At 36.0% G+C, this 26631-nt stretch overlaps 1 protein-coding gene across 1 annotated transcript in view; it reads right to left on the bottom strand.

The window, feature by feature from the left end:
• The window catches only part of LOC135212594 (nucleolar protein 9-like), a 48227-nt gene that overhangs the window by 17189 nt on the left and 4407 nt on the right, over positions 1–26631 (bottom strand). Inside the window, 9 exon segments of the mRNA XM_064246151.1 lie at positions 2906–3049; positions 3682–3867; positions 4691–4819; positions 6195–6338; positions 15403–15611; positions 15991–16237; positions 17021–17045; positions 17048–17133; positions 20897–21129. Coding sequence (XP_064102221.1) covers positions 2906–3049; positions 3682–3867; positions 4691–4819; positions 6195–6338; positions 15403–15611; positions 15991–16237; positions 17021–17045; positions 17048–17133; positions 20897–21129 — 1403 coding nt within the window.

Below are 26631 nucleotides of genomic sequence, written 5' to 3'. Positions count from 1 at the left end.
TACTATACTGTAAGAGTATTAGCTTACAATTGCAGTTTTTGACCATATCTGACGAGTTAAAGTTGACCGAATGTCGAATTTTTGTATATATATTTTTTATATGCAATTATTTCAGAAATAAGAAAAGCTACAACCTTCAAATATTTTTTGTTTTATTCTACATAAAATTGCGCTCATTTTCATATATAAAACTCTATGAAATGCCTAATATGAAACGGAGCAAATATTCTGAGAATGGGACGTACGTATTTTGGAGATTTGTGGCGGAGAATCCGGGCGCGGAGGGAAGGAAAGATTTTTTTTTAAATTCACCATAATCTAAATATTTTGCTAGAGACTTCGAATTTGTTTCAAGATGAAGATAAATGACTGAATATTACTAGACTGTAAGAGTTTTAGCTTACAATTGCGTTTTTCGACCATTTCGGTAGAGTCAAAGTTGACCAAACGTGGTTTTTTTTCTATTTATCGTGATTTATATGCAAATATTTCAAAAATGAGAAAAGCTACAACCTTCAATTATTTTTTGTTGTATTCTACATGAAAATTGCACACAATTTCATATATAAAACTTTATGTAACGGCTAATTTAAAATGGTGCAAACATTACCACAATCGCACGTATGATTTTTTCGGAAGAGTTACGCGCGGACGTAAAGAAAATGTTAATTTTTTCATAAATTCACCATAAATCGAAATATTGTGCTAGAGACTTCCAATTTGTTGTAAAATGAAGGTAAATGCTTGAATATTACTAGAATATAAGCGTTTTAGCTTATAATTGCGTTTTTCGACCATTTCGTAGAGTCAAAGTTGACCGAAGGTTGAAATTTTGGCAATTATCGTTATTATATGAAAAATATCTCAAAACTGATAAAAGCTACAACCATGGGTTGCTTTTAGTTGTATTGCGCATGAAATTGCGCACATTTCCATATATAAACTTTATATAACGGCTAATTTTAAAATGGTGCAAACATTACCACAATCGCATGTATGATTTTTTTCGGAAGAGTTACCGCGCGGACGTAAGGAAAATGTTTTTTCATAAATTCACCATAAATCGAAATATTGTGCTAGAGACATACAATTAGTTACAAAATTAAGGTAAATGATTGAATATTACTAGAATATAAGCGTTTTAGCTTACAATTGCGTTTTCAACCATTTCGGTAGAGTCAAAGTTTGACCGAAGGTTGAAATTTTGGCAATTATCGTTATTTATTGAAAATATCTCAAACTGATAAAAGCTACAATCATGAGTATTTTATTGTTGTATTCTACATAAAAATGCGACACATTTTCATATATGATACTTCATGTAACGGCTAATTTACAATGGTACAAAAATTATGTCAAAGTGACGAAAAAATTTCCGAGATGTGTCACAGATACTTTTTAGTGCGGCAAGAAAGAAATTCGCGCTTGCGCGCCTGCGTAACGATTGTAAACAAAACAACACCTTGATCCGTGAACTCCCAGCATCCCCCAAGGCGCGTGATTCAAAAGTTTTAGGCTGGTAGGCCTATAAGTATTTTTCCGCAAATTTAAAAAAAAACTTTTGTAAGTCGACGTAAAATACGTCCAGTCGGCACACGGGAGACAAAAAATGTCGACGTAAAATACGTCCAGTCGGCGTAAGAGAGCTAATTGCTCTAAACCTTTAACAACTGAAATAAAAAAAAATACATGCACATTATGTCGTGACTGCTCTGGCAGAAAGCTAATTTCTTATGGGTTATACTGCTCCACCTTGTAATGGCTCTTGTCAATTTGCTTATTTCAGTAAATTTTCAGTTGTTATTCCTTAGCCATCCCTCCAAGACAGTGGACATAGGTTGCTCCTAGCTTCTCCTTCTGCTGCTCCTAATCACTGTAGCACTATAGTACTGTACTTCAAAGGAAATTTTCTCACAGCAAGAGGCAATCTAACACAGATTTCATCATCAACCGATTAATTTTTGGCTCTTTGTTTAATATCTACAAGTTTAACTTCCAAAGATCAAGCAAAGTTAACTGCACCACATCCAAACTTGCCAACAGGTAAGAGGTTAGTCTTTGTGACATTACTATTGGAGGAAATAGGGTCCTTCTTATACTAGCCAGACCATCCCATTCCTCATACAGATTCATTATACAGTAAACAATGGTAATACATATATGTATATCTTTTTTTTTTATCTACATCAACACTCCAAGACTGTGGGTTATGAAATTGAAACAGAGTTAATCACTAATGTCAACAACCAGGCCCAAGCCTGAAGAAAATTGGTTGGATTGAATTAGTAAGATCACGCACAACTTGCAACAATATAACTTCCCCAAAATTAAAAATGAGTTCTCAAAATAATATGGCCCTCAGTGCCCAGAAACACCAGAAAGAATGATGGGAAAAAAAATTTATAAACGTGAATGACACGAAGGATGACCAAACAGAAGGACAAGGTTTAAAGCACTAAAAAGCTACAAATCTGGGATACAGACAATTCCATACAAAACTTTCAAGTTCTGTAACCCTCTTGTGATTTTTGATAATTTTAAGGAAATTTCTCAATCATTCATTTCAAACACATACATTTATGGTTGAATTTTTTATGAGAATACCTATAATAGAAACGTTATTTTAATGAGGTTTCTGAGTACTGCTAATAATTATAATAAGAGATTTACAAGACAAAAATATGGAGTGATATAGGAAAACTGATAGACTACCTCAATTAAATAAAATAATTGCTCTTAGGCCTCCCCATTACCCATGCAATAGGAGAATGCAAAATACAAAAAAGCAGCATATGTATAGACAGAGGAGATCATTTTCTCATCAATCGAATCAAAATCAAGACACTCAACGCATAACAAAAGGCCCATATCTATAAACTAAACGATGGTATAATTTCATACTTACTTTGAAGCTATTTACTAATCTTTCCTTGTTGTTGATCTTTATAAAAGAGCTGGAAGTGAAGGCATCTATGACATGAGAGCCACAGGGGTCACATGCCATAAACTGGAGATCTGCTAAGTTCATAGCTAAGATGCTGTCCACAATCTGAAAGTATTAAAAAAAACATACAGTAAGTTCAATACCAATTTGAAGGCCCTAAAGCAAAGATCTATTTTTAAAGATACAAAACTGAATATATCAAAACAAAACCAACATTCACAGTCTTCTAGACAGAGGCTGCTCCAAAAGCAAAAGCCTGTGCTGGCATAAGGCCAGCTCAATAAAAGGAATAGACCTTCAAATATCCCAGATTCTATTGTCTTTTGTCAAACAAAACTAGAGTGGAATCAGTACCACACATGCAATACTTTGAATCACTACTCCTCACTTTCATGTAGCCTGAACTGTTAGCAGTGATGTAATATCACCACTTGTAGTAGGGCATTTGATATATGGATGATGATTTACATGAAAAAATCACTTTGTTTTTCAAAACATGATAACTGTTTCACTACAAATCCATAACTCATAAATGACCAAAATCACAAATGAAGTGGGACAGTTTAAGCAGCTTAATATACCATAGTTGGCTGATACAACTTACAATTTGAACTTTAAGTTAAGAAATATGGAAGCTAGAAAAATGCTTACAACTTACACAGTATAAAACAATAATTTAACATTTTACAAAAATCTTAAGGTTGGCAAAAATAAAACTTGTTTCAAATTCACTATACCTTGATGGTTCTAATAAAATTCAGGAAATCTTGCAGTATGAGGGAACCATGTAACGAAACTGAAGGTAACTGTCCTGCTGCAGCTCTTTTCTGATATTCATCATAATTCAAGAACCAAAGCAAACAAGGTGCTGTTTTGAGCTGGCGATCTTGTGGCTCATAACATCTAAGCAGGTGTGTTATAGCCTGGTTGAAAAGTGATAATCTTTAAATTTTTGCATTACATTATTCAATTCATTCTTACTAGAGCTTCTAAATTAATGATTCATACACGTTTATGAATAATATCTGCAAGATCGATATCATGAGAAAAATTATAATTTCTTGACATTAGCTCATAATAATAATAATAATAATAATAATAATAATAATAATAATAATAATAATAATAATAATAATAATAATAATATAATACTTATTGTACCATATATAACTCCTGACTGGTATGCACTAGCACACTACAAAGAGCAGCCTATTTATTCCAGATAACCTGCAAGTGGCTAGCCTTGCGAGAGGTTAGTTTTGAGAATAGATGAGTGAAAAATATTGACAACCAGCCAGTTTATATGACAATGCACTTTGAGACTTTTTTTTAAATAAAACACTTAGTGTATTTCATAAATGACAGGTCAATTTTATGGTCATCTGCAGAATGGAACAAAACTAACAATTTGACAAACATCTAATTATCATGTTTTTAACTGATCAGATATCAATCAAAGGGATGAAGAATTAACAGCATTAACTAACAAATTAAAGATTCTGCTCGACAAATTTTACCTTTTAAAACTTGTTTCAAACTAATAATTCATAGATAAAATTCAAAAATTATAAGTAAAAATCAATTGTGATTCAACTCACTCAAACTTTCAATAAAAATGACTTACCAAAGCCAAGTACAATTTTTCTACAAGGGCAATAAGGTATCTCGTTTTGTACAATTTAATTCTCCAATCTCAAAATTATTACTAGAACATTCACAGTATAATATTAAAATATGCCACTCTACCTTCCAACACTGGCCTTGGCTTTTTTCAAGTCTTCGGCATGCCTGAGCAAGAGCATGTACGACACCAGTATACTTGAAGCTCAAGGCTACTTCTAAGGACTCTTGAACCTCTTCAAACAATTCATAAAACTGAAAATAAAAGCAATAAGCAGCGTCAGATAACTTGTATAGGTAAGTATTTACTAAGGGAGCCAGTCATTAAATATAAACTTGCACTGGCACCTATAGTTAATGGACTTTAACTATAGGGAATCATGTCCTGGCACCTATTAGTAATGGACTGTAAATTATAGGACTCATGTCTGGAAACCTATAGTTAATGGACTTTAACTCATAGGACTCATGTAAGTCCACTAAAAATAATTATTTTGCACTTTATGGAATATGCTGTATACTAGAGTAATCAAATGCTGAAATAAACATGAAAAAATGCTTTCCTGTCTAAACTTATAGGAGTGGGTTCCCAAGGGTCTATCATGGCACAATCTACACATGCTCATCAGTCATTCAGCATTTTTTGTCTGCCTTATAAAAAACCTGTGCTTTATAACACTGTACTATTTCTGCTTTTGCAAGTAAAGTATGTTGTCTTTTCTTGTACTGTATTTTGCAAGTAAAGTATGTTGTCTTTTCTTGTACTGTATTTTGCAAGTAAAGTATGTTGTCTTTTCTTGTACTGTAGTATATCAAAAGTTCTAAACTACAGTTACAAAATGTAATGCACTTGCAGTAAGTTATTAAATTTATACTTAAAAGTAATAATTTATTTCTAAATAAATTACTTGGATGTATGATTACATGGTAAGTAGTATTTGCATTCATGTATATACACTAAAGAATAACCAATGCGTACACTACTGGGTCTTAACTGGATGTGAAGTCTTAATTGCACTTGAAAAGCAATAATTACAAAATTATATCTTCTATTGAAAGCCATTGCAGTATTCTCTGCTCAATTTGTAAGTGCGTAATGCTCTAAAGTTGTAAGATGTGTGGTCAATTGAAGTGTAATTGCATTTGTGTGTGTAGCAGAAACATATATAAACTGTTCATTAAATTAATTTTTGAAGTGACTGCATTATAATTCGTTAACCTTATAAACATGTGCTCTGAAATCTCAATCCAACATGTTACTGCATTCATGTGTGAACTGCTAAATGTTGTAATTCTTAATCAGTCGCAAAAAATAAATTGTAAAATAGTTTAAGGTATGTATCAAAGACTTTTTTTCCATAAATGAATTTCACAAACCAAAGCATAAAAGGTCAAAACATGTTTTAAACTTACAGCCAAATTATTTTTTAAATGCCCTTATGATAATATCATGAAGAGTAAAAATGAAGCCCATTATCATAGGAAAAAAAACTAATTTTATACTGAACATGTTTAATCACTATTACCCATTCTTATAAAAACTTTAAAAAATGTTTCTTAATCAGTACCAAGGAAATACATTTATTATAGGTTTTTTTATTTCTATTTTAAAATCAAAGGAAAAACTAACCTTTTCTTTTTCTTGCCATGTTAACAGGAGCTTCTGCACAGCAAAGTTACCTATGGGGTGCTTAACCAAGTCTGATATGTGTCCCTTGAAATACTGTGTATACAAATTATGCAGCTGATCAGCCGTTGCACAAGACATAATTACCTGGAATATAACAGTTATATATTAAAATGATATTGTTATGATACAATAAAGTTTGTTCATACTTACCTGGCAGATATATATATAGCTGTATTTTCTGAAGTCCGACAGAATTTCAAAAACTTCCGGCACACGCAGTGGTCGGCCAGGTGGTTAGTACCCATTCCCGCTGCTGGGAGGCGGGTATCAGGAACCATTCCCATTTTCTATTCATAATTTTTATTTCCACTGTCCCCTGAGGGGAGGTGGGTGGGTACTTGATTATATATATCTGCCAGGTAAGTATGAACAAACTTTATTGTATTATAACAATATCATTTTGTTCATGAAACTTACCTGCCAGATATATATATAGCTGAATCCCACCGTTGGAGGTGGGAAGGGACAGAATAGAAGGATTTTGGGAAACAAATGCATGCAGATGATTTACATCTTGGTTCCACCTGTTAGCATAGCTGACTTTGTGATTACTGTCACCCAAGTCTGCTTCTGCTTTACTAGAGTTTTGCCGAGCGGGAGGTAAGAGACCTATAAAGCTGCGTGCACTCCAGATGATCTGTCAACGGGGGCTAGGCGTGACCACAATGTGACTAGACCATATTGACCATACCATGAGGGCTAAGAAGTAAAATAAATAAATTATATATATATATATGATTATATATATATATAGATATATATAGATATAATATATATATAGAGTATATATCAATATATAGATATATATACTATATATATATATATATATATAAATATATAATATATATAATATATATATATAAAATGTATAGATAATAGATATAGATATATATAAATATAATATATATATATATATATATAAATATATATATATATATATATATATATATAAATATATAATATATATATATATCTATACTATATATATATATATATATAATAATATATATATATATATATATAGATATATATATATATATATATATATATATATATATATATATATATATATTATATATATATATATATATATATACATATAATATATATATATAGATAATATATATATATAATAATATATATATATATATATATATATATATAATATATATATATATATATATTATATATATATATATATATATATATAGATATAATATATATAATATTATATATAATATATATATAGAGATATATATTAAGATATAATGTATATATAATATAATATATAATATATAAATATTATGAATATAAAATAATTATTAGACAATGATTAATTAATAATGTATATATATAATATATATATATAGTATCATATATAATATATTATCATATATATAAATATATAATTAATAAATATAGATATATATAATATAATATATAGTATAATTATTTATTTATATAATAATATATTTTATCTATTATATATATATTATGAATATATATATATATATTATATTATAATATAATATATATTATATAATATTTATATATATTCCTAAATAGTAATATATATAATTTAGATATATATATATAATATAGATATATAGATAGAATATAGATAGTATAATATATTATATATAATATATAATATTATAATATATATATCTATAATATAAGATATTCTATATATTATATATATATAATAATAATATATATATTTATATATATATATATATATATCTATTAGTATATTATTAATATAGTATATATATAATAATATATGTATATATATAATATATTATCTATATATCTATTATATTATATATTATTGTAATATTAAATTATATTGATCTATTATTATCTATTATAATATATAATATATTATTATTATATATTATATAATTCATATATATATATTATATCATTATAAAAATTATATATTATATTATATATATATATATATATTAATATATATATCATCTATATTATATATATATATATCTTATTATATATCTATTATATATTATATTATATAATCTATATATTATATATATATATATATATCTCTATTATATCATATATATATCTATATATATATAACTATATATATATATATATATATATATCATATCTATGATATATATATATATATCATATATATATACTCTTATATTATACTATATATGATATATTTTCTATATATTAAATTATATATATATATAATATTTAAGATATATTATATATATATATATTATATATATATTCATATTATATATATATATTAATATAAGCTAATCTATATTTATATATATATTATATATATATATATATATTATCATTATATATATATATTATATAGTATATATATATCATATATATTATATATATATATTATTATTATATTATATATATACTATATACCCCTGACCACCTGACCAACCTAGCCAAAGTTAACGTGTTTTAACTAAGGCTTAAGAGTTAAGAAGTCGCCATTGGCGGCGACTCAATAGCTAAATTAAGAGCTCTTCCTAACCATTTTCTACAGGATAGATGAGTGGTACTTCTTGCCCCCAAGATTGTGTCTGCAGACACGTATGGCCCTAGCAAGCAGCAGATCTCATATGCCGTCTTCACATCCCACAGGAAGTGTGAAGCGAACACAGAGTTGCTCACTAAAAACATGGTACTCAGTATGTTACTGAGTGCCATGCTCTGTTGAAATGCTTCCGAGGAGGCCGCGCCCTCACCTCGTGAGCATTCAGATCAAAAGATTTCAAATCTTTGTGCAAACACAATGAAGGAGCCTTTTTGAAAGAACTCCTTAACACTAAAGCCAGGGTGTTCTTTGATATGGGCAAGTCTGGTCCTTTTCGGAACACTGCAGATTGTCCGAAGGACTTCGACTTTCTTTAGTTTTATGTAGATAAAACTTGAGAGACCCGACAGGGCACAGGACTCTCTGGCTCTTGCCCAATAACTTTTGCCATCCCTTGATTCCAAGCTCCTGGCCCAAGGACTAGACGGGTTTCCATTCTTAGGCCACAACGGAAGGTTTAGCGAACACACCGCATTGTGTTCCCTAAAGCCAAAACTTCTGACGATGGCTTAAAAAACCTCACTAACTCTCTTTGTCGTATCTAGAGTGGTTAGAAAATAGGCCTTTCTGGTCACGTGCAATAAGTTAACCAAAAGGAGAGGTTCGAAATGCTTTGACATCAAGAACTTCAGACTACGTCTAAGTTCCATATAGAAAGCTTCGATCTGGACATGCACAGTCAGTCCGTCTGTACTAAAGTCAGGTGACCAGTCAGACGAATCAAGGACAACAAGGCTGTACCCTGAAGACATAAGGGCACTATTCTTCGCTGAAGGATGAGTGTCTGGACTGCCTGGGCGATTCAAGCTAAGCAAACCTTGGGGGGCGTGTATCAACCCAACGTCGTTAGCGAATCAACTCCTGAGCAACACTCCTGACTCGAGCTTCTGGTGCCAGGAAGGAGAAAGGAGCGAGGAGCAAAAAGGCGATTCAGTCCCGAAGGACGAATGCCTGACAGTCCAACCTGGTCTCATGTAAAACGATCATCGGGGGTGTATAAACTCAACCGACCTTCGTCAACAAGAAAACTCAGGGCTACTATATGTCGCCTGATCTCGCACGAGTGTCTGACTCCGAGAAAACAGGTGAGACAAAAAGTAGGTGGTGAGCGAGTTTTGAGATTCCACAGAACTCAAAGATCGTGAAGGGCTTTGTTGTTTGACAGAAGCAAATCTCTGAGCCCAAAGGCCATCAACAACATATTTGCGTATTCTTTAATAGTTGTGACTGCCAGCTTATCCCATTCCTCAAACGGAAAGGGAAGACGGTAATCTTATGCTGTCAACATCTCGATAGTCTGAACGTGGTCAGACTCAGAGCGGAGAGGTTATAGGTACCTTTCGTGTTAGAGTAGACCGACTCTCTTGGAAAAGGTCCTTGGAAAGTGAACTAGGAAGGACGTGACCTCTGTGAATCTAGGATCTTGAAGGCCAACATGGGGCGATCAGCATCATTGTCGCTCCCTGTGACGTCATAAATCATCTTATTACATTTCCTAAGCGTTTGAAAAAGGGGAAAAGAGACTAAACATCCATCCCCGTTCAATATCATAGGATGGCGTTTAATGGTACCGCTCCCGGATCGAGAATAAGGAGCAGAGAAGAAGAAGCCTCTTCGTCCTCAACATAGCATAGAGATGAATGAAAGGACGTCCCTAAAGTCTCCCCACAACTCTCAACATACTTCTAAAGAAAGATTCCACTCGGAAGTCAGTAGTTGCTGCCGTCGATCGAGACGATTCGTACGGATTTTTGCAATCCTGTAACGAACCTCTGGAGGATCGTTACATTCTACGTCTGTTGTTATAATAGGCTCTTTCTCGTAAACCTGAACAGGGACCGAGAGAAGATACTTCCTAAGATATGAGAGAGCTGTGGCAGATCAGAGTTGATATGGACCACTGGTTCCAAAAACTCGTTTCGAGGACTGGAGGGACGACCGAATTGCTTCCACTTCTTTCAGATTATGATCCAGGACATCTGAAACCCTCTCCAGATGTCCGGCACCTTCTTTCTATCACCTCAGGTGATACTTGACGCACCGAGAGATGTTCAGAATCATTCCTAGATCTCAAATAAAATTTCAGTTTTCCCGGTAGGAAAAACATGTAGAGGTCTGAATTGCAGTCTATTCAGGGAAACAAACTTCTTTAGGAAGGAAATGGTTCCCAGCAAGCTCATCCATTCCCTCACACAGTATGTTTACTTTCCTAATAAGGCTGCGCTTTACCTAAGCAGGAGAGCATATAATAGTGCAATGTTGCAGTAGACTCGTAGTCCTATACCGTGCGGTAACGAGCACCGAAAGGAGTAAGAGATATCTCTGTTGAACATAGTAAGGCAAAACGAATGCAATGTTTATTCATTCATGTAAGAAATCCCCTCAATCTTAGGCTAAAGTCCGTGATTGTAGGGCAGAGATACAGTCAGTCAGTCAATCCCCAGGAGAGATGTAACCGCCAGCACAGAGATACGGTTAGTCAGTCAATCCCGCAGGATGAGAGAGACGTAACCTACCGCGCATGACAGCGCACGAGCTGTACTGGCTCGGTTGGACTGGAGGATTAGTCACAGCAGCAGCTTACGATCGTCGTCTCTTAACTTTATGCCTGGGTTGCCAGCTACCCTATTCTACGAAGAAATAGGTCCGTTATTTTGTTTAGCAGAAAGAGACTCTCAAGCTGGTATATTTAAGCGAACAGAAAACGCTAAATATAGATGCGTTTGTGTCGTCATACACTACCATACAACGGTAAAAGATAAATCGGAAACTCCTGGAAGGCTGCAGGGAGTACGATTAAATGTCCTTTTAAAATAATAGACAATAGACCTCTCGGTTGCCATTCGAAGAGGTAACTACAGCAAGCGTATATGACTTGAACCAACCAGTAGTAAAATAACGCAAGGCAAAATATGATATTATATACAATAAAGTTTGTTCATACTTACCTGGCCAGACATATATATAGCTGAATTCGGAAATACAGCTACATACATATCTGACAGGCAAGTTTCATGAACAAAACTTAGAGAATCGAAGCAGACAGCTCAAGCTTCTTATGTTATAGGACATAAGCGTTCATTGACGTAGTCTACAAGTCTATTTCTTGTACGAGTTTGCGAATGACGAATGAGAGCTCTTCCGAATCTTGTCAATAAGAGCTTATCCGCTTACGCAATATAAAGTTAATGAGATGTTTGTCAATGAGAACTAACCCATTTACGGGACAAAGAGATATTTTGTCAATGAGGGGATACCCACTTACTTGACAAAACGATAGTATATTGTCAATGGGGGAAAGTCACTGAATTGACAAAACGTAATCCACGAAGTCGAGCATTTTATTTTTCCGATTCCCGTCTCAAACGAGGAAGGGGCAAGAATCCTGTTAAGAGACTGGGCTTACGGCAGGTAGAACGACAATGTTCAATTCGGCAGCGTAGTCCCGACTAGAAACTAACAAAATCTATCATCTGAAAAACCGTTTCAGATGGGCTAAAAAGCTTGCAAAATTATCCTGGGAAAAGGAAGAAACTCTCAACCAGCTTCCTCTCCGTATCACAACTAATGCCTGCTAAAGCTTAAAATTTATTGGCAGTATGGCAAAGGAAGTCCTGTCTTGCGCTTTCCTGAAGAGCGTCCTTTTGATGAATGCCTTTGCAAGAATCCTACTGAACGTTGCCGAGAGTCCTGACGTGCAGGACGTCGAGCTTTTACATAACCCGTAACTGCCTTATCGCAAAGTCTTGACTGCAGTAGAGCAAACGAGATCTTCCCTTGAGCTTTCCTTAACTCCATCCACCTTTGCGAAAAGCAATATAATATTGACAGAGACCTCTTGAATTCACGAAACCCGAGGTCTTGCTGGGTTTCGAAGACGAAGTTGTCTGTTCACTTTAAGCTTCCTCCGAAGCACTGCTTACTTCACATTCTTTGCATGTGAGGTATAAGGTATCACCGAAGGTAGAGGTAAAAATTCTTGAGGCCCAAATTGTAAACAAGAGCTTGAGGAGTTCAACAGAAACGTTCAGCCAGGCGACACACCTGGCGTGCACTCGGCGTCCACTGGCGCGCGCGCTCGGCGTCCACTGGTGCGCGCTTGGCGTGCACCCGCGCGCGCCTGGCGTCCATCCGAGCATCCCGTCCAAGCCGAGTGTCAAAAGAAGAGTGCAGAAAAGCGTCACGCTCCTGACAGGCGTCAATTCTCAAAAGCGTCCTGCTACTAAGACTTCTTTTTCATATTTCTCGGTGGAAAGACGTACACGTGATCAGGCGACGTTCGCCTTCTTACTTCTCACTGAAACGCATAACGAGAGAGAGAGGACATGAAGCGTCCTCTTCTATAAAGCTTCTATTTAGAGGGCGCGAGTCCTTCCGAAAGCTCCAACCCCTGCGCGGGGAGGACGCTTCGGAGGACGAGAAGCAATCCTTCAGGATTCGTGCACGTGCACGCACTTTGGCAGTCTGGGGATTTTCATCAGAAACTGCCGAAGGCACGCCAGATCGGTGGGGGTTCCTCGTAACCCTCCTTCGGCTTTCGACATGCTCTCTCCCCGGGTCCTGGGAGTCAAGCAGAGGTTCCGGCCTAGAGGCGAAATAAGGCCGATCTGACGCACCCTCCACTACACAAGGGGCACTGTCACTGCACTTAGCCACTTCACTATTGCTCTCTAAAGCAAGCACTTTCGATTCTAAGTTACGAATCGAAAAAGTATTAGAGAAAGGGCAATAACCTCTACAGTCACTGTTTTAGGGCCCGAAGGCAACATTACAGGGTTAGGAGTAACAATAACAGAAGTAGCACTCTTCACAACAATGAAGGAGAGCGATCACCTCTCGCAGACATATTCATAACCCGTAGGCCATACTACAGGGTTAGGCAAAATAAAGTCTACAGGAAGGTTAGCAGGTTCACTACCCTGACTTTTGTTTACTGATTAATTGCGTACATACGAATCATACGTCTTCCTTACGGAATTAGACATGTTTACTGATTAATTGCGTACTAACAAATCATACGTCTTCCTTACGGAATTAGACAAAGTCCTCACCACTCCTTTACATGACAAATCTCACAAAGAAGCAAGACCCATACCCCTCGTGCATACCAAGTGCGGATCTACCGAAGCTTTCGGTAGCCACACCCTATCTTTGCAGGACAAACACCCTCAGAAACTAGCCTAACTAGATTCAGATATCTTATGCAAAAATGAATCAAATTCAAATCAATTTAAGATAGCGTATGCCTAGCCACAAATCCAAGTAAATAAATTAAAAGACAATTAGGATACTTAGCGGCAATGAAGTTTCCAAAATCCTAAGACGGAGTTACTGAAAACAGGTGTTTCCAGCACCGGGGACAGAAAAATTATGAATAGAAAATGGGAATGGTTCCTGATACCCGCCTCCCAGCGGCGGGAATGGGTACTACCACTGGCCGACCACATGCGTGTGCCGAAAGTTTTTGAAATTCTGTCGGACTTCAGAAAATACAGCTATATATACATATATCTGACAGGTAAGTTTCATGAACAAAATGACAATTATTTCTAGTATACTGAATTATTTCTAGATGTACAGACCTAAAGATATGGAGTCCAGAAGCTGGAAACTAAGACTTGCATCTAAAAAACTGAGATGGCTCAATCATGAGATGAAAAATTTAAGGTACACTTGATCTGGGAAGCAGCACATATAATGAAAGTAGGATGACAAGATCTATAGGAGAGCCAAAGAAATCTTGGAAAAAAAGGGGAGATATAAAGGCATTGACTTGATAGGAGTACAAGCAGAAAAAAAAAACAAAAACTAAACAAAGCAAGAACATAAGCAAGAACATAATGCACATCTAACCCCGTGCAAGAAAATATAAGGTGATGACGATGGGCAGGAGACAATTCCACACATTTCTTGAAAAGAAATTATGTTTTGACATTCTGATGTACTGTCACTACTTGTTAACCATGTTAACAAGCTTCAATGACCAACCAGCTTGTGCTGAGGATATCCACAAAAAAAATAAAGTGTTTACATTCTTGAAGGGACCAATAAAAAACATGCATGGATACTTTCAAAATAAATTCTAATAATGCACATTTCACATCCAGCTACTATAGTACTTCACAAATATGTTAAAGAATGTAATATGTATAGAACAGGTATAAATAACTGCAATAAGGCAGATAATTTAGCATCCAATATCTACCCGACATTTCATTTGGTGATGGTATCACTACATAATAACACCAAGCAATTGGAAGCGAGAAGAATTAAAGGTTGTAATTGCAGTACACCAGACAAAAAGAACAAAATTTCAATTAATTTCTACTTATCCTTTTAACCTCTTAAACTCCAGCATGTTTAATTCTTACTAAAAAATTTCAGGCATCATTAATAGCAAAAAATATATTTATACAAACATCCTTAGATCACAGGTATGAACAAAAATACATTGCAATAATGATTTAGAATCATTGGTTCAAATTTGTTAATGCCCACTTACAACAACAGAAAAAACACTGACACCTAAGAGAGAATATAATTACTTACTTCAAGTAAACGTACTGCTGGATTGCTTTGAAACACATGAGGAATGTTGAGTAATTCATCATAACTATCACAATATGAGGGTGAAATATTTGCTAAACCATGTAACAAAATGTGATCCATCAAAGTAGCACACTGCTCACTTTCTATTCCTTTCAGTACAAGAAGGGCAGACTGAAAAGCTGCAGATCCACAATCATTTGTAATAATACCTGAAAGTCAAAACATTACAACTTATAATATAAAGTCAGACTAACAACTTTTTTAGCTCATTTATGAAAACATAACAGAATTACTCCAATAATGATTCCTGAGAGGCAACTGAAAGTAATCTAAAAATACACAACATAAACTTTGCAAAAATTATAAGCAATGCCTTTATTTATCAATGCTTATTTTTGAATCCTACAATTTTGCCCTTCTTTACAGCTCAAATTAAAAATAATGGCAAAAGTATAAGCAAAACTTGTACTTCGTCAAATTAATTGTGTTTGGAGATCAGATTAGTGAAATAAAATTTCATAGGTATTGATTCTTGGTACAGGCTACATTACTATCAAATTGAACATACAAGAAGCATTGTAAGCATACCTGGTAAATCTGGAAGCTTCATCAAGCGATTTGCGATATCAAGAAGTAAACTCTGCAATTCAGCAGGAATTCTGAGAATCTGTCCCGCATTTTGGCAAAGAGAATGTTTAGTCTGTGACTTTCTGCTACTTTTAATGGAATCCTTCACTTGTACTCCAGAACAAGTCTCCAATATGGAGCGCAACACGTGACTTCCATATGTGTCTCGAATGAACTCATCTAAGTTATTGTAAACAAGTCGTCCAACCTGTGGGTATGGAAAAAAAATCTTTGAGAAATCTAGGTTTTAAATAAAGATATTTCACTTGCACATACTTGCAATCAGTAATTAATGAGCCAATACTGGAAATTAATAAATGAAAGTAAATATATATTAAAACAGACTTTGACATTTACTAAAAGTAAAATCTATTTTCTCACAAAAGCCTTTTACGAAAGGCTACAAGAATGAGCGGATCATCATTCCTTAAGCAACAGCAACTGGCTCAAACTGCAAATATAAGTGATAACATTTACTGAGTAGACCTTTAAAAAACAAGGCCCTCTCCCCTTCCATGCCAGATTATCATGATTACTTCTACATTATCATCAAACTTTCAAAATGAGGACTAATAATCCACTTTGGTTTGAAAATGCTTGGAAAATTACCAACAGCATACTTAGGTAAACAAACAGTTCAACAAATGGAGCCAATAAATGCCAGTAAACAGCCATTAATTGTCAAAAGCTGGGACAAGAGGAAGAAGCACAGGCAATGCTCCTTCTACCACTTCGCTTTCTTTGGCCTCTTGTCTTCCTCTTCCTCCATCTTCTCTGGATTGCCAGAAGTGTAAGAAGAAAGCCAAGTATATAGTACTTCATTCATAAGTCCCCATAGGGTTTTTCTTTCCTGGGCCTACTCTTCCTTGAATGGGGACAAATGGTTGTATTCATGCTCACCAGAATAGTACTTGTCTAGTACCCAACACATTTGCTTTGGGGTCTTGGTTAGGTTTAATTGTTACTACTAAGATGATAATGCATTACTAACCTTATTTAAGAAAGCCGAACAATTCTTTTTCTTTTGTTCTTTTTTGTAATAGGCTGCTTTTCTCCTTCACTTCCTACTTCACCTACCTCTGCATTCTTCTTCTCTTTCTGCTTCTGAAAGTACATCAAGTATCCATAATAATAAATAAAACTGAAAACTGGTTGATAAGGAAATGCTATAATAAATGAAAGCAGCAATACTGAAAGGAAAATTAGATATATTTTACGGAAGTAAAGGAAACACAACACTTTACTATTATTTTCCTGGCCTCCCTAATAACCATTTCAAGCCTGTTGTTGCAAAAGTTTTCTTGAATATCTTTTTATGTATCAACTGTATCTTCTTGATATTCTGGCACAGCATGCTTTAGACCCTCCAGTAATTTTGAAGTGTACTCGAATTTATTAAGGCAACTTACTCTTGAACTTTTCCAATTCCCTCAACATTCGTTGTCCTTGGCTTAGGTAAAGAGTGTGAGGAAGCCCCGCCCACTTCTTTCTCTCAATGTCTCAAACATATGAAAATGGAAGAGGGTACGTACTATGATATGACTTTTTATCTTTTGAATTACCGACAATAACAATTTCCTATGCAGTATCTTTTATATAGACATTTGTATGTTTCTATGTCATGTATGTTTTTATTACCATGAGAATGGGGTGGTAGTGGGCCAGTTTTGATTATAAGATATTTCAGGTGTGGGGCAATGACTATCCTGTCACCATAGTATGGTATGGCGCATTGCCTGTTGCCAGGACCAATGGCTCATGAAACAATGGTAAATGTAGCTATGTCATCCATTGGAGGAACAATTGGCCCATTCATCTTCCAAAAGGTATTTGCTACCGATGTTTTTTTGTGGAGAAACGAAGAAAAGAATTCTAAAGAAATCCTTCGACAAATTGTTAATTTGATAAACAAAATTTTAAATCATTCAATCATGTTCTGGTGCATGTGTGTTAAAGGGAACCCTTACAGAGATTATCTCTTACATTTCAGAGAAATTCTCAGCCCATTGGCTACCTTCTCTGCATTATGTGCAGCAAAAAGCCATAATGCAAATGCACTGCGGTATCCATGACGACAATAATGCAACATGTTTGCCATAGCTGATCCAGCTGGATAGACTTATACTTGCAGCTATGGGTCACTTCAGATGTTTGTGCATATCAGACAACAAAATAAGTATATCTGAAAACCAGTAAAATACTGACCCTCTAATTTTCAGTCAGTCTACTCATCAGTATCTATAAACTATAAATGAACCATGAGGTATAATAATCTCTCAAAATAATGAAATACAGATAAAGTTTAATGTATAAACTAATTTGGATATGTAAAATGTAAAAAGCAATATCGTAGTACACTCCACCATTCATAAGTCTGAGACAGAGAGAGAAACGAGTGGGTGAGACTTCCTTCCTACCTCTTTAGCTAAGCCAAGTACAGGTGCTCGGATATCTACAATGAATGTTGAGGAAATTTAAAAAGTTCAAGAGTAAACTGCCTTAATTAATATATTCTGGTACATCATTTTATTGCCCAAAGTTACCAGAGGGTCTAAGATATGCTGTGCCAAAATATCAATAAGATACAGCTGGTATAAAAAGATATTCAAGAAAACCTATGACAATGGGCTTGAAATGATTAGTAGTAGAGTAAAAAAAAAAATTTTAAATTCTGGAAAAAAAAGTCTAATTAAATACCAACAAATCCCTCCATATTGGATTATTTACTGGATTGTCAGAAAGTCTCCTTTCAAAAATATTTGTATTATTTCTGCCAATTCCAGAATCTTCATAAATTACACAATATTTGGAAGTGACATTTACTTATGTAAATCTCATATAGCTGACCAAAAAAGCATGCTAGGAACTGGGAGGATAATAGAACTACAGTGGTACCTCAAGATATGAAAGGCTCAACTTACGAAAAACTCTAGATACGAAAGCAAATACGAAGATTTTTGTGGCTCTACATACGAAAATTGTTCAAGATACGAAAGGTTGTTGCTGTAAAGTCCGAGATTCACCCGGACCACCGATAATAATTTTAAAACTCGCGCGCTGCCAACTGAGTAGACTCGCCACCATCCTCCCGCTCTCCCATTCGTTCCTGATGCTAGTCACCGCCATAAGATCCTGCTCTCCTATTGGTCAGCATCTCTCCCATGATCCCATCATGCATCGTACGTAGCGGCGTTCTTCTTCAGCCATTGCTTCTCACCGGCGTTATCGTACGCACGCGGAATTCGTTCGTTCACATATACGATTTCGATTGTTAACATAAATTCGTGTTAGTGATTTCGTACTACTTTATCGTGTTGTGTGAGAACTTAATTAGTGTGCTACATAACTTAATTACGTACAGTAAAGTCATGGGTCCCAAGAAAGTTGCTGAAGTTCACAGAAAGAAGAGAATGCTTTCCATGCAGACAAAAATGGAGATAATAAAAAAGTATGAAGCTGGCATGCGGTTGAGTGTGATCGCTAAGGAATACGGCCGAAATCCGTCGACGATAGGCACCATCCTTAAGCAGAAGGAAGCCATCAAAGCAGCTACACCTTCCAAGGGCGTGACTATTTTGTTCAACAAGAGGAGCCACGTGCATGATGAAATGGAGAGGCTGCTTCTTCTATAGATTGAGGACAAAGAAATCGCTGGCAATACGATAACCAAGACAGCAATCTGCCAGAAGGCCAGGGCTATTTTCGGCAATTTGATTGCCCAAGCCGAAGACGACGGAGGAGAGGGGACATCGATGGTAACCCCAGACTTCAAGGCTTCTCATGGGCGGTTCAAAAAATTCTGTAAACGGACTGGCATCCATTCGGAGGTGAAGAAATTGAAATTTTGTAAAAAACGTAAAGTATAAAAAAGTAGAAAAAATTTAAAAATAAAAGACAAAAAAAAAATAATAATTTTAAGTTTTTGTAAAGTTAAGTGTAACGGTTTTGTTAATGTGTTTCGTAAAGTTTAGTTTATGTTTCATGACATTTTTAATGTGTTTCGTTAAGTTAAGTGTACGTACTACGTAACAAATTTTCTGCCGTTTGTCCTCCTCTGTTGCCACTTTCGGAGATAGCCTCACTCGAAAGGTAAGCTTCCACATTTTACTACATACGTACGTATGTATGTACAGTATTTCTTGTATACCATGTACACTAATACACTTTATTTACAGGTACATACATATTACTACTACTAGTACGTATTAAGTTAGGTATTGAATGGTCCCAATTGTTGTAATTTCATTGTTTATTGGTCAATTTAGCTTTATTTTGAAATTTACTGGGTTTTTTGGAGGGCTTGGAACGGATTAGCCATTTTACATGTAAAATACGGTTCAAGATATGAAAAACTCATGATATGAAGGCCGCCTTGGAACGGATTAATTTCGTATCTCGAGGTACCACTGTAGTTATGTTTTTTAAGGGACATTTTATTCTAATAAAATTCTTGTAACGATACTTATGGTAATGATTTTTACCAAACACAAATCAGTTGACCAATAAAACGTGTAGAACTGGGAAGGTATTTAATGGTTTGTACTAATGATCTTTTACTGAAATATTAAAGGAGGTAGTGATTTTGTGACTGTATGTTTGGCCATTTTAGTTATATGGGAATACACTTTGTAATAACAACAGTGATGGCATGCTATTTACCGCTAAAAATCACTTACATATATTGGACAAATAAAATATTAGGTACTGAAAGGGTATGTGACTTGAATATTCAGAATGGGTTTGATACTAAATAGTATTGTGAATCAGACTTCGACTGTACTTCAATCATGAATAAAATAACATGCATTCTCTTATACTAAAAGAAATATATTCTTAAATAGCAATGCACAACAAAATTGTCTCATACCTGTGTAAACTTCAGAGACAATGCCATCAAGGTCTGTAATACGTGTGATGCATAGGGATCTAGGCACGTCATTCGTATGTCTTCACTGAAAATTTTGGTAAATGACAGAACCTGCAGTGCTTCACCACATTGTAAAGCATCATCAAGAATCCGTGATACAATTTGGTTACCTGCTAGTTTCCTTGCATCTTCTTCCTCAACTATTCCATTAAGAAAGTTGTTTACAAGTAACTCTGGAAAAGGAAATATAAATTACAGTAAAACAAACAAAAATAATTCCAATATACATACAATTCTGACAATTCAGTGTCAAAATTCCAAGTGCAATGAGAGGAATATGGTTGTCCTTTTTGACTAATTCTATGCCTAGACAAGAAAATTTTTTTTTTTACTGTTATTACAATGACCTGAAATGACAGGAAAGAACATTAATTAGTAATTATTATTATAAAAATCATTTATACCTGTCCTATATGCACACAAATTTTTCCTCAGTACCTAAATAAAAATAACAACCTAGCCACCTGGGGGGACAACCAAGTCCTAATGGGTGCCGGTCCCAAGCCCGAATAAATAGGGAGGGTTGGTGTCAGGAAGGGCATCCGGCTGTAAAAATCTGTGCCAAAACCAAAAATGGAATGAGCCGAAATATGGAAAGAGGTAATGCTAGGGCGTACTCCGTAAACGACGCACAGAGACATCGCCCTAACTCTGTGGTAAGGCGAGGGCTACTGCATCAGGAGCGGGTGCAGCTAAAGAAGCGAGCTCACATTGGGTTCAGAGTATGTCAGCTAAATAGTTGGGGTACCATGACTGGGAGAGGTAGAGAATTGGCTGACTTGATGAGAGAAAAGAAAGTAGATGTTGTGTGTGCGCAAGAAACGCGGTGGAAAGGAAATAAAGCTAAAGAGTTGGGAGATGGATATAAGCTATATTATAGTGGAGCAAATAAACAAGGCAGAAATGGAGTTGGCATAGTACTGTCTAGTGAACTAAAGAACTCGGTAATAGAAGTGCATAGAAAGAATGACCGTATCATCAGATTGAAGATATGTTATGGAGGAGAGATTCTGAATATTATAAGCGCATATGCACCACAAGTTGGTTGCACAGAAGAAGAGAATTGAAATTTCTGGAGAGACATGGATGGAATAATGCAAGAACTGGAAGAGCATGAGAGGGTGATAGTTGGGGCGATTGATGAATGGCCATGTCGGAAGTGAAAATGAGGCGATTGGGCGGGTGCATGGGGGCCATGGAATTGGGGAGAGAAACCCAGAAGGAGAGAGTGTAGTGGACTTTGCTGTGTCATTCGACATGGCAATAGTAAACACATTCTTTGAGAAGAAAAGGGAACACCTAATAACATATAGGAGTGGGGGAAGATTCTCCCAGATAGACTATTTCTTGTATAAAAGGATAAATCTGGTGGAGGTCAAGAACTGCAAAGTTATTCCAGGCGACCATGTAGCCCCCCAACACAGGCTGCTATGTATGGACTTGAAGTTGAAAAGGGGAAGAAAAACCAAAGCTAAAGGGATAAGGAAAATTAAATGGTACGAATTACAGAAGGAAGGGGATAAGAAGAGAGAGTTTAAGAGGAGGGTTTTGGAGGATATTGATATAGGGATTGAAGATGTTCAAGAATGGTGGGCACGAAATGCAGCAGTAATAAGAAGGCATGGAAAGGAGCTGCTAGGAGAGACATCTGGTATCATATGGGAAGAAAAGGAGAGTTGGTGGTGGGATGAAGACATTGAGAAAGTAGTAAAAGATAAGAAGGAGGCAAAGAAAAGATGGGAAGAGTCACAGTCAGTGGAAGACAGAAATAGGTACAGAGAGAAAAACAAGGTGGTGAAAAAGGTGGTAGCCCAAGCTAAAGCAAAGTCGTATGATGATGTGTATAATGAGCTGGGGACAAAGGAAGGATTAAAGAAGATGATCAAGCTATCAAGGCTAGAAATAAGAGCACAAAGATATAACACATATAAAACAAATAAAGGATCAAGAGGGTGTAGTGCTTAGAAAGGAGGAAGACATTGTGAAGAGATGGAAAGAATATTTCGAACAGTTGTTAAATGAAGAAAATAATAGACTAATAAGAGAGGATGGGCAAGTGAACATTGGCATGGTAATGAGGTTTTCTAGGCAAGAGGTACTAAATGCACTGAAGAAGATGAAGAATGGGAAGGCAACCGGACCAGACATGATCCCGGTGGAGGCATGGAAAGCATTAGGAGATGAAGGAGTGGATATACTGTACGATCTTATGATAAAGATCCTTGAACAGGAAAAGATACCAAATGAGTGGCGTGGAAGTATATTGATCCCAATTTTTAAAGGGAAAGGCGATGTCCAAGAGTGTGGTAATTATAGGGGCATTAAATTGATGTCCCACACTTTGAAGATACTGGAAAGGATGATAGATGCTAGACTGAGAGAAGCAGTACAAATAGGTAAAGAGCAGATGGGATTTATGAAGGGAAGGGGAAACAACAGATGGTATATTTTGTCTGAGGCAAATAATGGAGAAATTCAGGGAAAGACAAAGGGACCTACATGTGGTTATTCATTGACCTTGAAAAGGCTTATGACCGAGTCCCGAGACAAGAGGTATGGAGGAGCCTGAGGGAGAAGATGGTGCCAAGAGAAGTATGTGCGATTGATACAAGAGATGTACCGGAATGTATTTACCAGAGTGAGGAGCAGTGTTGGGGAGACAGAAGGTTTTTGAGGTGAGAGTATGGATTACACCATGGGGTCGGCTCTGAGCCCATTTATCTTCAACATAGTGATGGATGTTATAATAGAGGAAGTAAGGGAGACAGTACCATGGAACATATTGTATGCGGATGATATTGTTCTGTGTGCAGAGAGCAGGGAGATCTGAAAGTGAAATTGGAAAGATGGAGACAAGTACTGAGGACAGATGAATGAGAATAAGTAGATCCAAGACAGAATATATGTGTACCACCACTGAGGGGGATGATAGAGAAAGTATTCAGCTTGGTGGAGAGCAAATAAGGAGAGTTGATAAGTTTAAGTATTTGGATCTTTTGTTAACGCTGGAGGAAGTATGGAAGAAGAAGTAAAACATCGGGTACAGGCAGGCTGGAACAACTGGAGAGCGGCCTCGGGAGTTCTTTGTGACAAAAGAGTGCTGCTTAGGTTAAAAGGAAAATTTCACAAGACGGTGGTAAGAACAGCAATGCTGTATGGTACGGAAACAGCAAGCATGAGAAAAAGCAGAGCAGAAGAAGATGGATGTGGCAGAAATGAGAATGCTTAGGTGGATGTCTGGGGTAACAAGAGTGGATAGGATCAGAAATGACTACATAAAGGGGGTCAACTATGGTGGTGGAAGTATCAAAGAAAGTGCAGGAGGGGAGGCTGATGGTGGTATGGACACCTGTTGAGGAGATATGAGGACCACGCTGGGAGACATACTATGGGGGTGAAGGTGCAAGGAAGAAGAAAAAGAGGGAGACCAAGAAAGAGATGGAAGGATTGTGTGAGAGGAGACTTACATGAGAAGGGAATTGATGAGGCAGAAGCACAAGATAGAAATAGATGGAAACGGCTCATCCGAAACGGCGACCCCATATAAAATGGGAACAAGCTGGGAAGAAGAAGGAGAAGACCTAAATAAAAATAACTATAAAAAAAATGCAAAAATCTCCTAATATAAAGCAGGCCACTCACATATAAAACATTTTTTAAAACACATTGTTTAGTACAATCAAACCTTACATTTTCTATGCCTGGGTTCATAGAGTGACAATGTCTGGCAGGAAAGTATATGAAATTACCCAAAAAATCTTGCACTTCAACTTAACTTGTGAAAGAATAATGTGTAAAAATCTACTAAAACTTTTAACAAAGCTTCTTTAGTCAGTTAAAAGAAATCTATGATTTATATGTCTTGCACTCAGTACAAAAAACTATTTCATTAGTAATCATCCCCTAAATATATTTCAAAATTTCAGAGATTTAATTGAAGAAATAAAATTCATTACTCTTAACAGATGGTTATGTCAGCACTAGATCCTGTTGAAATATGTATGTCTTTAATCTACTTTTAAACAGGCCATGACCTTTGAAAATAAAATATACAACTCTTATTTTTGGTAAAACTGTAGAATAGCCTAGCTGCACAATATTGTTCTGCTATGCATGATGCCTTTTTAGGGGGCCACAGCAGCCCCGTCATGACAGGGGAACATTAGATTAGTTGGTACGCTAGTTTGTCACAAAGACAGGAGCAGGTTTGGACACTACCTCCGAAGAAAGGCTTTGTCCATGTTTCAAATGTTTTGTGTTACTTGGGGGAGGGGATGTCCAGGGGAAACAAAAGACATCCCCTCCCCAAAGGCACGCTAAGTGCATTTTCATCAACTAGCCCCTGCACCCTTACTGATAGCCTAGACTATACTGTTTATCATAAATTCACCATAATCACTTGGCAGCAAAATATCCACTGCTTCAAATGAGAATAAAAAGAATTAGGTATAAAAAATATAGCCTAGCCTTGGATAGCTCTACAGAACAACTGAACTACCTACAAAAGGAAGCTTAGTCCAGTGTCTCCAATTTTTAGTGTCCCAGCCAGGTCAAGGCACACTTCCCCAAGTGTTTGGGAAGGGGTAAAACTATAGAACAGACCCTCACGAACTATTACCTTGGAAATTAATTTTTCCTACTATACTTTTAGTGTTGCTGATGAAGAGGGTGTTGGTGTTTATTGCCGGTCAATTATTATTAACTTCATATCTCTATCCAACATGGCTGGGGACCCTTTGAGAATGCGGGGCTTTGCATGGGAGAAATCCTTGCGAGAAAGACCAATTGTCAAGCTTTTAAGGAATGGTTCTGCGCATGCACAAGTTATTAGGGAGCCAAATGTTCAAGAGGGGATTGGCTGGGTAAACCTATTATAAAAGGAACTATATACTAACCTAATATACCCTAACCTAACCTAGTAAGCTTTGTTACTTAGCCAGGTGAAGGAAACTCCATGTTTTAGCAAAAGCTCCCCTAGTACAACACTGTGGATGCACAACAGCACTCCAGGATGGTCAGCATACAATACTAGGTATGTATAGCTAACATATTAGTTCTGAGGCTAATTAGATTAATTACAGTCAACCTCCAAAACATAATGATAAATTCGGGGCAAATGTAGAATGACGGGACAGGTTCCGCAGATGTAAACCAACCTAAACTTATCTACCTAGATTGCCAGGTCCTGATCTAACCAAACCTTACCTTCCTAACCTAACTTTGGGCGATGTGACCTGACCTGGCCAGGGGAGGGGGGGGCAACAGGACCCTCCAAGTAGCACTAAACAATGGAGACAATGGCCTAGGCTTTTGTTCGGAGGTAGTAAAAGGCTCCCTAAGTAGGACGCAGGCTAATTTTTCATAGAATTATACCAATAGCATAGGCTACCTAGGTACGTAAGATGTGAACTGTACTAAGGCATAGGGGGAAACACCGCAGTGGAGCCATCGTCATCGCATGGCTCAGCCTTATTCACTCGATATTTAATTGGTGAAACGAGAATACAATTACATCTTTAAGCATACCATTCAAAGGACTGATGTTTCATCAACATAATGTGATATATGAAAGCCCCATACGAACTAAAATAAGCATGTGAGCTCTTCGTAAAATATGTTTTCAAGGCAGTTTTGAAATCCAATATGGCGGCAATTGTGTGGTTGGCCGGTCTTAC

Source organism: Macrobrachium nipponense, chromosome 41, assembly GCF_015104395.2.
Source record: "Macrobrachium nipponense isolate FS-2020 chromosome 41, ASM1510439v2, whole genome shotgun sequence".
In the NCBI taxonomy this organism is placed as follows: Eukaryota; Metazoa; Arthropoda; class Malacostraca; order Decapoda; family Palaemonidae; genus Macrobrachium; species Macrobrachium nipponense.
This window is presented reverse-complemented; position numbering and strand designations above follow the sequence as displayed.